This window comes from Limulus polyphemus, unplaced genomic scaffold, assembly GCF_000517525.1.
Source record: "Limulus polyphemus unplaced genomic scaffold, Limulus_polyphemus-2.1.2 Scaffold2468, whole genome shotgun sequence".
NCBI lineage: Eukaryota > Metazoa > Arthropoda > Merostomata > Xiphosura > Limulidae > Limulus > Limulus polyphemus.
Genome location: NW_013668078.1, coordinates 138,474 through 151,634, shown reverse-complemented (window position 1 = coordinate 151,634; position 13,161 = coordinate 138,474). Strand labels below are relative to the sequence as shown.

Genomic DNA, 13,161 nt, shown 5'->3' with positions numbered 1-13,161 from the left:
AACTTAACAACTTTTATAATACACGCTATAAATCACAGCGATTCACAATTTCGATAACTCTCGACGAGTGCAAAACACACACATACTTTACGGCTCACTAGCTCGAAATTAACAGAATCATAAATTACAGAGAACTTAAAGTAACTACTGCTCTCTCTTCATTTAGATATCCCCCCACGCGTTGACTTTCCTCTGCCAGGCTTATATACTAACGAAGAGGGCATCTCCAACACACTCGGACTTCCCCGATCATTCGAGAAACTCATCACGCACGCCACCAGCGTCACGTGACTTCTGCTTTCGTAACACTACCCCTTCCTCAGTATTGTTCGTCCCGAACAATAGCCACTTACATTAAACCAATAGATAATTAACAATAAGTTAAATAAATGTACAGAATTTACAAACACAAAATTAAAATACAACAAAGTCTCTTAATTTTACACGTTTTACAGTGTCATATACCACATCTTTGTTACACTGAAAATATCGATGAGCTTATTACTGAATGATAAAGATATTTCTACAAAATTACACGCGCAATAAGATTAGCTGATTACATATTGACAAAAGAAGTATATAATTTATGACAGTGTGAAGAATAGAAATAGGTAGAGGGATACGCGATATAGTTAAGTACACCCCAAGAGCACCGCGATTCCGCTGCCAAATTTGGGCCTATGAGTTCCAAAACTGTGGGAGTTGGGGCTCACGGAGATAGAACCAAACTAACACACAACGTGAATTATTATGGGATACAATACCAATTAATTACTTTACTCTTTAAATTTGGACCTCTATGTTAGATTAGTGTAGATTCTGTTTGTTTGTTATGAATTTCGCGCAAAGCTGCATGAGGGCTATCTGCACTATCCGTCCCTAATTTAGCAGTGTAAAACCAGAGGGAAGGCATCTAGTCATCACCACCCACCGCCAACTCTTGAGCTACTCTTTTACCAACTGATAGTGGGATTGACCATCACATTATAACGCCCCCATGGTTGAAAAGGCGAGTATGTTTGGTGTGACGGGGATTCGAACCCGCGAGCCGCAGATTGTGAGTCGAGTGTAGATTCTGAAATTTCTTACAAATAAAAATTATTAAAACGCCATGTTTAACTCATATGTGTATTATGGGTACAAGAAAAAAAACAAAAAACTAAACATTCAATACATGATTAAGTTCCTTTGATGATTACGATATGAAAGAATAATTATATTTATATTCCAGCCAGCATCACTAGTTAAAAAATAATTTTAATGAAATGTATCAGTCGATTGAAACTCCAAAGGTTCGTAATGTATGTAATACGAAAGTTTAAATTTAATAAATTAATACATTAATAACTTATCATCCACATTCAGCTTTATTATCAATGCCACTAATATAATTCATTCAATTATTTGGCTAATATCCAACAGCTTTAATATGATAAATAAATGGAACGTTTATTCCAATCATAGAACTGCTTATCTATCTTTTTTATGTTTCTTTTGAAACTTGCTTAAAGTGTACGTTATTACCGAAAGATAGCGCTTATGCTCTACAAACATCTGACTTGACTAGACTGTAAGGTTTTATCGGAAATGGTAGTTTGGTAATTTCAAATTGAGTGTGTAGTAATGGAAGTTGTGACGTTTTTAATTCAGGTTAGTAAAACAAAAATTATAATGATTGATTGAGTTAGCACAGTATCTCTTATTCGTCGAATTTAACAATTACTACATAAAAATACTTTTAACTTTTCTGAAATGATGAAAAAGTGAAACTTTAAAATCTAACGCTAGTCTAAAGTCGAATAGTATTGTTTAGAATACGGGCTCTGATTACTATGATCGTTATAATTTATAGGTTTTTCTTACTTTCACAGTTATTATTAATAATAATTAGTAATTAGGTCTACGCTGTACTAACTGATTCACATGGGCTTAGAGGTGTAACCTTAAGTTAAGTGATGATTTATATGTATACACTATACAGCACCTAGATTCTCAGTAGCCTAGACTAGACCACTATGTCTGTCACAGTGTCAGTGAACATGATATTGATAAGCCCCAGTATTGAGTGAATGACATAATAATATTCTTTGCTTTAATTCATAGGTTCTTATAATTAGTTTAATTTATTTAGAACTTATATATGTTTCATAATCTTTATTTAGTTGTGATTTTTGATTATATGATTAGGCCTTTACCAGCAATAATGAGAACTAGACACAACAGCAGACATACCAAGTCTATCACATTAATCGTGGGTTTCTCAAAATTTGGTTACCCTCACAGCGCAGAGTGCAAATGTCACTCAATTTATGTTCAAATAGTCTAAAACTTAACTATCTCACATGTTATGTAGTTATTAGTGAAAAGTTAGTTGTTACCTAGTGACTTCTGTATTTTCCACCAATCATTTATGAATCAAAATACATTTGTAAATGATTTGTTTACTTTCATCATTTGCTTGTTATAGTAGTAAAGAGGCAGATGAAACAATCATTGGTTCCTTAATTCCTGGTCTTAATTATTGTTTCTATTGTCACGTTAAGTTGAACATTGCATCAGCTCCTTTCTTTTAACACAATTTTTCTGTACTTTTGGGTACACTGTTATTGCTATTACCAGTAAGTAAACAATGTCTGAGAAATCTATATTTAGCTTCATAAAAACTTAGAGAAATCATTGGGGCATAACTCCAGGTACACACAATCCCAGGTATAGTGTGTTTAATCTGTGTATTCATGTCTCTGGCAGAGATTACATATACACAGATCTCCATTTTGTTAATTAATGGACCGTAAAATCTCTGCAAGTCTAGATTCATCGGATCACACATAGTAATTAATGTTTCTTATAATAAAACTGTTGATTCTGTAACTCAGACTTACAATCATTGATCAAAAAAAAATATTTTTATTTATATACATTGGAAATATGAATGTTACCATGAAGTTGTGTCAGGCTAGAAAATATTGAACAATTGTATCTCCACTATCTAAAATTTCATCATTGTAGGAATAACCTATGACAACAGTGTAGGACAAAGATTTGTAATCAAAGTTGATAATTTGAGATCATCATAGAATGAGACAGCCAGTAACCATGTGTGGAAGTTTTGATATAGCTCTGATATGTTGAACTTAAAAATGTAAGATAATCTGACTTATACTGTTAAGAGTGATACTCATGATTATTTGTTGTTTATGGGTTTGTGTGTTTTTGCCAGAACAATAATATTTATTTTTCATTTGCTTAGTAAAGAGAAGGTAAAACATAGGTCATGATAAATATTGTTCTCCTGGACAAAATGAATAATATTATGACTCTTTGATTGTAATTTTTTCGTGTAGGTAAGTTTTAGGTTAATTTTGCTAGTGTGTATGTTATTATTTCTAAAGTCGTTGTTTTTTAAGCTATTTACTATGAAGAAAACAAATGTTATTCGCTCTTTGAATGAAGGAGAAAAGTGTTTTTTTGTGTTAATACTTTGACAGTTGGAATGTTTTATGCCTTATGTTATAAAGTAGGAATTTGAAGATAATATAATAATTGAATAAAGAAAATAGTACATAAAATGATTTAGAATTATTTTGCATAATTGAAATTTGAAACCTATTAATACTATTAGAAATATGTATTGTGTTATGACAGTTGATCTGCCTATTTGAAACAAAAGTTCTTTGTAACACTAGCATGTTAGGAAGAAGTTACCTAGAACCAGTTTACTAAGAAAGATAAGACTACATATAAAGTGTACTAGAACAATAGTTCTCACTGACTAGACAACATGAAATATTGTTTTGTTTCAGTTATTGTAAGTTAGTTGTAATGAAAATTACTGTTAATTTCAATCAAAGAAAAAGTTTTCCACAATCTTAAAACATTGCATTGATACTATATATTTAAAGTAGTAGCTTTATATTTCTACTCACATCCATGATCTTGATGTTTTATTCAGTATAGAATAGTTGTATGACATCTCCAGACTGATTTGAAATGAGTCGAGTGGATCTCAAAGTTGTGCTTCTGGGAAAGGAGTATGGAGGAAAGACCAGTCTTGTAGAACGATATTTGTACGATCGTTTCAAAGGAAGTGCTCCTTATCAGAATGTAAGTCATTACAACTTAGGTTTGTTTCAATAAAGCTTATGGTTTAAGAAGTGTTTAACCAAAAAATCCAGAATACTTTTGAAGTTTTTTTAATTTTAACAACAAATCATAAACACCAGACAGAATATTAAATTCTGATCATGGCTAAAAACAATATGGTAACTTGATTGCTTAGGGTTTGTAAAAGTGTTTTCAAACAATAGAGCAAAAGTTGATATTTTCATTAGGTATGTATTTTGTATTGATTTTAATTTGGGAGCCAAATTAATATTGTATTGCATTAACTACTTTACTTGTCTGTGTGTCATAAGACAGATTTAAATTAGTCACTCAGGAACATTATGTTTGGTTCTTCAATTTGTGCTTGAAAATAAACATTTTATTGTTTAGGAAGGAAAAGGATACAAGTACAGAATTTATAAACATACCATAGTCAGCATATTCAAACATTAGTTTTTTACAAAAATTTTGTATAATTTTTGTAAATATTTGTTGGTATTATTCACTCCTTGTAAGTTTTGATTTGAAGGTGCTAGCAGTATATATTCATAATTAATTAAAGCAACTGGTATCATTGTCGGTTCAGTAACATTATACTTGATTCTCTTGTATTTAATCAGTACATACGTGTAATAAAAGTGTAGATACTGGTCACAAGGTATGTTTAAATTTGTGGACTGCTAAATCAGTTGATGATTCATCAGAACTGATTATCTTTTTTAAACATGTTAAGTGCATGTTTTTGTTGAAATTGTTTTAATTGTAGCCAGCAGTGTTATCAATAACGGTTTAATACATAAATAATCTGAGTTTTTCTTATTTAACCAGATAAAGTATATGAGTAATTGCACATGGACAGGTTACAAAATGAGATCATGTTTCTGTGGTAGCAGCCCAACTAATGGTCACATCCAATTGTTGGTTTATCAATATTAAAGTACATTAGAAGTGATTATAATTTTCTCATTTGATGCTGTTTAATTTTTGTACATGAACTCAGTCTGGTTATGACCTTAGCAACATAGGCTGTGCAAAATTAACATTCTTATTTCCACAGAATTGTGCTACTTTTATCTTTATTATTATTTTACCAACCTATTTAACAATGTTCAATTTGAGAACTACCTAATTCTGAGAGTATATATTGATTTTTTTATAATAATGTAACATATATTCTTTCCAGTAATATTATCAGATAACATTTTATCTTACAGACCATTGGGGCTGCTTTTGGAGCCAAAAAAATTTACTTTGACAACAGACAGATAACTATGGGAGTGTGGGTGAGTGTCATGTTTACAATGTATAATTATTTGTCAAATGAACTGTTTTTTTAGTAACCTGAATTGATTGAACATGAAAAGGAGCTTCAATATAAAATAATACCTTAAAACATCCTGTCAAACTTCCAGTTGATGTAAAGTTTGGAGACAGCTTGAATTGGTAGTGAAAGACACTTTATTACCCATGTACAACATTTTGTTAAGCTTATGTCATGATCTTCATCTTGTGCCTGATGATGATGATGACATAAGTTTGTCGAAACACTGTACATTTGTAATAAAGTGTCTTTAACTACCCATTCAAGCCATCTCCAAACTTTATTTTCTAACAAGTGGGGTCTTTGTCATCAAATAGCAGAGCAGTTGATATATCTTTTATATTTTATAGCCAATAGGTGGAAGCACTAACAGATTTTACTTTTTTTTAAAAAGAGATTTCATATACTTAGCATGACCCAAAGATGGCAGCTTTAGTAGTTTTAACTTTTTTTTTATTTAGGATTGTTTTATATTTAATATTAAATGTGTAAGTCTATATCAAAATTGAAAGAAATGGTAAGACAAGACTGTATGTTCCTGTTAAATGTTTGCAATGCTAGTGATATTACGATTGCCAGAGTGTAAAAAATAATGTATATTAATTGGTATGTATGCTTATATATACCACTTAAACATTTTATAGCTTTTTCTTCAAGTTATTGTAGAAATTCTCAATCAGTGAAACCACACTTGTGGTATTTCAAACTTTTTCTCGGGAAAATTAATTTCTTGTTTTATATTTTTCTGTCAACTATTGAAGGATTGAGAAAATTAATGGTAACTGCTTTTGTTTCTAACAAATGTTCTTTTCGTTATTGTAATAAAAGGATAGGTATTATAATAAATATGTTCACAGGTATGTATATACCTCTTCATACTTTTTTAATTCATTCACCCAAAACTTGGCTCTCTCAAAACTGGAACCTTCTGTGAGATCGTAACACACTACAGCTGCCTTGGCCCCACGATAATATATCCTACTCATAGCTTCATATCTCTCACTACCAGCGGTGTCCTTTGAAAACAAATACATCCATGAAATTCAGAAAACGAGGACATAGATAAAACTTTTATTCTGAAATACTATAGTTAAAATAATTTATCTAGAATTTACTGAGTGTCACAGTGATGGCAAATTCTACAAATCTGTCAACAAAAAAATAAGTTTCTTAATGTGAAACAAATACAAGTGTTTGAAATTAAATCTTATTAAGTAACTTAGTATAGAGTACACCTGAGTAGGTTTGATGACTTCTCAATCCTTCAATAGTTGTTTATTAAGTAACTTAGTACACCTGAGTAGGTTTGATGACCAACTATTGAAGGATTGAGAAATTATTAAGTAACTTAGTATAGAGTACACCTGAGTAGGTTTGATGACTTCTCAATCCTTCAATAGTTGTTTATTAAGTAACTTAGTACACCTGAGTAGGTTTGATGACTAGTGAAGCTCACCAAAAAACCAACAATTACAACTCACAAGCTACTACATCAGAAGGGAACCCTCACACAGTAGTAGCACTTACCAAATAACCAACAATTACAGCTCACAAGCTACTACATCAGAAAGGAAATCGTCACACAGTAGTAAAGCTCACCAAAAATCCCATAGTTACAAGGAATAGTAGTTAATTGTAAACTGATGAAAGCTTAAGTATATTGAAATGGTGTGTGTGAGGGTTCTCTTTCTGATGTAGTAGTTTTTAGTTGTAATTGTGGGTTTTTTTGGTGAGCTTCACTACTATTATGCGAGGGTTCCCTTTCTGATGTAGTAGTTTGTGAGTTGTAATTGTTGGTTTTGGGTGAGCTTCACTAGTGTGTGAGGGTACCCTTTCTGATGTAGTAGTTTGTGAGTTATAATTGTTTGTTTTTTGGTGAGATTCACTAGTGTGTGAGGGTACCCTTTCTGATGTAGTAGTTTGTGAGTTATAATTGTTCATTTTTTGTGAGCTATACTACTGTGTGAGGGTTCCCTTTCAAATGAAGTAGATTGTGAGTTATAATGGTTGGTTTTTTGGTGAGCTTCACTACTGTGTAAATAATGTTTAACAGAAAAAAATAAAAATCCTACCTACCCCAATTTTTCTTGCAGTGTTACCATCAACATAGTTTGTTTTTTAATAACAAATTGTTGTCTACAAAATACCCATGATAATCTTATTTCCCTCTACCTTTAACAAGTGAAAGTGGCATGTACATTAAAGTTTATAAAATTGCAAGAAGTAAGTGCATGTAACTTACGATAGCCTGTATTGTTACATTTAATATTTCTTTCTGATTTATTACCAGTGTCACCAAGAATAAATGTATTCACTTCTGCGGTTATCTAGTTTCTAAATACTTTTTATAATAAGTTAATAAAGTTCATTACCCTAAAAAAATCACTGATAAAAGATTTTCAGAAACACAGATTATTTCAGGTATAAGCTTTCTGTTGGGTGTCAATTAATTAAATGTGATTTTTATTGTTGGAAAGAAACTTATTTTCAAAACAGTTGAAGAATATTTGACCAACAATGCTGATGTTCATAGAAAACATAATGAAATTGTCAGAGCTTGCTAGACGGAGTATTTAGTTTAAAAGATTTCAAACATGAAAAAGAAGTACTCCTCGGTGATAAGTCTGAAGGCTTATAATGCTCAAAATTAGGTTTGAATATCCATGAAGTGCACAGCAAAGATAGACCATTGTATAGCTTTTTGCTTAAAAACAAACAAACCAAAAATATATATCACTCTTCAGAAAGTATTTACAATTAATAACTTTTTGTTATTTTTGAACCTATTATTCCTTCAGAGTGTATTAACCATTTATTGATTTTCAATCATTTTCTTTGTCTTTTCCTTCTTAGTTCTCGTAAGTCCTTGATTGATACTCTTTTATGATGTCATATCAAGTGGTTTGGTCATTTACTAATGAAACACAGCTATAAAGAAAGTTTGAATATATGAAAAATTGCTTTTCAAGTCATACTTGAGTAATAAATGTAATGGTTTGAACAATAGTTTATGTTTGTGGGAAGTTTCTAACTAAAGCACTTTAGAAAATGTTTTAGAACATTAGGTCAATCTATAGCTAGGTTGAATGATTATGGTAGGACCCGGTGTGTGATGGCAAAATATTATCATTATCAATGACATTCCCATTATTTGGTTATAAATTTATTTATTTACACAGATCAATGGAGAATTAAAAACAATGTGGAGAATGTGTGATTGTCTACACATTGGTAATGTGTAAATACAAAACATTCAGTTATCTGAGTCTTCTTTCTTTCCATTTTACATCATTTGTTCAAGCATGAAAACTTATTTTGATCTCTTGATAGAATTGCAAGATATACTTGTGTGGAACGAAGAAAGATTTGGTACAGGAAGACCGAACAATGAGAAAGATTGATTACCACATTACTACTGACTATGCCGATGAAATGGGTGCTGAACTCTATGAAACATCAAGTAAAACAGGAGAATGTGTTGGTAAGGTTTGTTGGGTGTTTATAACTAAGTTGTGATACATAATTTAGAAAATGTAACTATACTATGACATGTATTGTGCAAGGTGTAACTATACTCTGATATGCTTATAGTGCTAAATGTTTATATCATTTGTATTTACTTGATATATGTATATCTTTAATTAGAAATTAAATAGACACAAATTCCTAAAGATCCTTTATAAGATGTAATCCAACATGATTTACAAGCCTTCAGTAAATATTGTTAATTGCAACTAGTTTCTAAAGATCCTTTATAAGATGTAATCCAACATGATTTACAAGCCTTCAGTAAATATTGTTAATAGTAATTAATTTCTAAAGATCCTTTATAAGATGTAATCCAACATGATTTACAAGCCTTCAGTAAATATTGTTAATAGTAATTAATTTCTAAAGATCCTTTATAAGATGTAATCCAACATGATTTACAAGCCTTCAGTAAATATTGTTAATAGTAATTAATTTCTAAAGATCCTTTATAAGATGTAATCCAACATGATTTACAAGCCTTCAGTAAATATTGTTAATAGTAACTAATTTCTAAAGATCCTTTATAAGATGTAATCCAACATGATTTACAAGCCTTCAGTAAATATTGTTAATTGCAACTAGTTTCTAAAGATCCTTTATAAGATGTAATCCAACATGATTTACAAGCCTTCAGTAAATATTGTTAAATTATTTCCATATTTTTTACTTAATAGCCGTGGGTTGAGCATGACCTAGAGATATATATCTAATAGTCTTTAGTTCATGTCCCTTTACAGTAAAAAACAATACTTTCTCTGTACTATGAAGTAGTGTGTGCATTATAAGAGTGGTGGTCAAATCCCACTGTTCTATTAGAGTGGCCCAAGAAATGAAGTCATTGAAGGAAAGTCATTAATTTTAATATCTTTAAATTTAGCTGCCTACAATTATTTGATATGCATAAACATTGTAAATTAGAGTGTTAAAACCAAATGATACTTTCTGTATCTCAGTAACATATAAAACACACGTATCGCAGGTTGAATAACCAAACAATACATTTGATATCTCGGTAACCTATAAAACACTTGTATAGTTTAATCATATAGAAGCCCTTATTCAAATCATCTTTCTTCTTAAACAATACAATTTTAGTTTTATATGGTAAGAAAATGTTCTCCCTAAACTATATGTAACATATTATTTCAAGCCAAGTAACAAGAGCTGTGGATTAACCAACTGAAGGAGTCGTTAGCTTTCTGCAGCTCAGCTAGGTTCATGATGAACAACACCACCCAAAGACTTGTATGTGCCAATTTTGTGGTGTGGCTCTTATATATACCGTTACTCTTCCCTAACTGGCGTGGTGAAAGTTGAAGCTACTGCATTCAACTAGCTCACTTGAAGTGTTTCACATTACAACAATTAAATTTTAAATATTAGATCTAGATTATAACTTTCTAATTCCTTCTCACTAATGAAAAATGTCTGAACAAGAGGGAATAAATAATAACAAGGCTTATTCTGTTTCTCTTTGTAGAGGAACTGTTCACAAAAATTACTGCTGAATTTGTGAAGAAGTACTTGCCTCCTGTAAAAGGTATAGTTGAGTTGTTTTTAACATTTACTTTGCTATGAAAGTGTAAAACAAAATACATAACACTTATTTTTATAACCTTTTTTTTTCAAAAAGAGTGTATACAATTCCAAAACTTACATACCTCTGCTGACACTTATAGCTATTTCTTGATCTTCATCTTTGCCATCTAAACACCGTGTTCACTTGCTCCAGTCTTTATACCTCACTCGACTGCCCTCAGCAATATCTAAATTGCAAAACTTTATACCATCCCTCACATGCCCTCTATGCTAGTACTGTATATAAGCATTGTCTGGTGACAATATAAACACTTTTTCTCAACAAAGCACTGTTTTTGGTTAACATTTTCTTTTGAAGCATTTTGACAGTAGTCTGGTGTGTTTTTTTTTTCCCGTTGACAATATTTCGTTGGTTTTCTTTTGCAGTTTAAAAACACGGGGTTAACCAGATGTTGTACATTCCTCCTTTGTTGTCTGACCAGGTTGTTTTTCCCCGCGAGTTCAGAGTTCGCTTTTTATCATGAACCTGAATATACTGGGGAGAATTTAGACACTGTTTTCTGCTCCTTCTATTACTAGAGCTGCCTCTGCTGAGTGCTCATCTGATCGGCTACCTTCTGCGTCTTTTCTGCAGTTAGTTACGTGAGTTTGTGAAGCTTTGGGGATTCACCCCCCTGCTTTTAAGTCTACCCTGCCTTGTTGTCAGATAGATCTCGAGAGGGATTACTTAGTTCTTTTATCTTCCCCCTGATATTGCCATATATGCTGGGATGTTTACAATGCAATTATGAGAGAGTATTGCTATGCCTTGCTCCCCTCATTTATCAGAACAGTATGCTCTGGCTTATCAACATCTGGCTGTAGTATATTTGGACACTCGACAGTTTTATCTATGGGGTTCCAGGCTAGAACCTGTTATCCGTCTTACCAGATCTCCATTATCACCGATTCATTTAACTCTTACTACTGTATTGTGATACTTCTCTTCGTGATTTCTAGGAGTTGCCTCTTTTTTGGCCTTACTAGTTTGCCAGAGTCCCAGAAACTTTCGAAACCTGATTCTATATGGCACGTTTGCAGTTTTCTTTATCATCATTGGCTGCTCGTCTCTCTTCTACTCCAACGGGTAATTTTGGAGGATCGATCAATCTCGTTTCATGGCCCCCACATTCTACGCCTCATCCTATTGGTTTACAGAATCGGTTCCATCCATATTCTCAGGGGATCTTTGGATAGTCGGAATGACGCCAGTGGCATCGGTGTCTACCCATTCAGAAGATCGATCCCGTTCATCCAGGATTCTATTCTTGTCTTTTTCTGGTGACCAAGAACACTAGAGATTGGCATCTTATTATCAAACTGTCTCGACTCAATCTCTTCCTACAGCCTCCTCGTTTCACAATGGAATATTTTCGACTTCAATGGCACTTCACACCTGATCTTTGGATGACCAAGTTTGATTGTACAGATGCCTACCTTCACATTCCCATAGCAGAGTCTTTTTGTTGATTTCTACATTTTTTGCACGAGGACCAGATGTAGCAATTCCAAGCTCTCCTGTTTGGACTTGCTTCAGCACCATATGTTTTCTACTGAGTAGTACAGGCCTTTGAGTAGCATCTTCACTTTCTGGGTCTGTGCGCACATCGCTATTTGGAAGATTGACGTCTTTTGGCACCAACCTGTCACGTTGCCACACTACATCCACAAATTATCCTTTCCGGTGCCAGAAGGGTGGACATTATATTAGGTTGGAAAAATCGATTTTCTCACAAACTTAATACATGGTTCATCTTGGGGTGTTTTTCAATGCACTTTGAGTTGAGCTCAACCTACTCCCCTCAGACTTCACACAAGGGAAGGGATTGTCAGGCATTTGCTTATGTCACCTTCTCCCACTGCATGGATAGTTCTGTCTTTTTTTGGGGATTTGGGCTTCCCTAGAATCCCTCATACCATTGGATCAGGCCCATATGAGATCCCTTCAGTGGTCATTTCGTGGCCAGTGGCTCCTGCATACTGATTCTTTGGATCACACAGTCTCTTTGCTCGAGCAATTTGCAGGTCTCAAGTGGTGGCTAGACAGGAAAAACACGAATATCAGGGTCTGGATACCACCTCCTCATGTGAAAATCCATCTCTTCATGAATGGGGTGCCTTTCTTTTGGGGTAGGTATTGCATGGTATTTGGACTGACTATAAATCTACCCTGCATATCAACATTCTTGAACTTCTTGCAGTACATTTAGTGATGATTCCAGGTCTTCCTTCTTTTGCACAACAAAAATGGTCATGATTCATTCTGATTACTCCACGGTGGTTTCATATCTTTCTCGTAAGGGAAGTTCTCATTCTTGAAATCTTGATTTTCGGGCTTTGGATATTCTTTTTCGGCTCATTTCAATGACATCCATCTTTTGAGCCAGGGGTTATGATTTTGATAGCAGATCAGCTTTCTCAACTCCATCAGATTCTTCCACCAGCAATGACGTTCCGTCAGGTGGTCTTTCAATGGATTTGTTTGCAGTTTGACTCTCCAATGATACACCTTTGCAACCCATTGGAATGCTAGCCTACAGTTCCTGCCTCCAATTCCACATCCACAAACTCTGGTGATAGATGCTTTCAGTTATTACTGGACAGGATTCCATTTGTATGCCTTTCCT

The 13,161-nt window shown here is 33.0% G+C and overlaps 1 protein-coding gene across 2 annotated transcripts in view; it reads left to right on the top strand.

Moving 5' to 3' along the window:
• Positions 1 to 1,552: 1,552 nt before the first annotated feature.
• LOC106467047 (ras-related protein Rab-24-like) overlaps positions 1,553 to 13,161 on the top strand; it is a 17,187-nt gene continuing 5,578 nt past the window's right edge. Inside the window, exons 1-5 of one of the 2 annotated variants that reach the window (XM_013927358.2) lie at positions 1,553 to 1,650; positions 3,953 to 4,104; positions 5,319 to 5,387; positions 8,756 to 8,906; positions 10,437 to 10,496. In XM_013927358.2, the coding sequence (XP_013782812.1) occupies positions 3,991 to 4,104; positions 5,319 to 5,387; positions 8,756 to 8,906; positions 10,437 to 10,496 (394 nt within the window). In that variant the 5' untranslated portion in view covers positions 1,553 to 1,650; positions 3,953 to 3,990. The remainder of the gene's footprint in view (positions 1,651 to 3,952; positions 4,105 to 5,318; positions 5,388 to 8,755; positions 8,907 to 10,436; positions 10,497 to 13,161) is intronic. The other variant, XM_022395151.1, reaches the window with a different exon arrangement.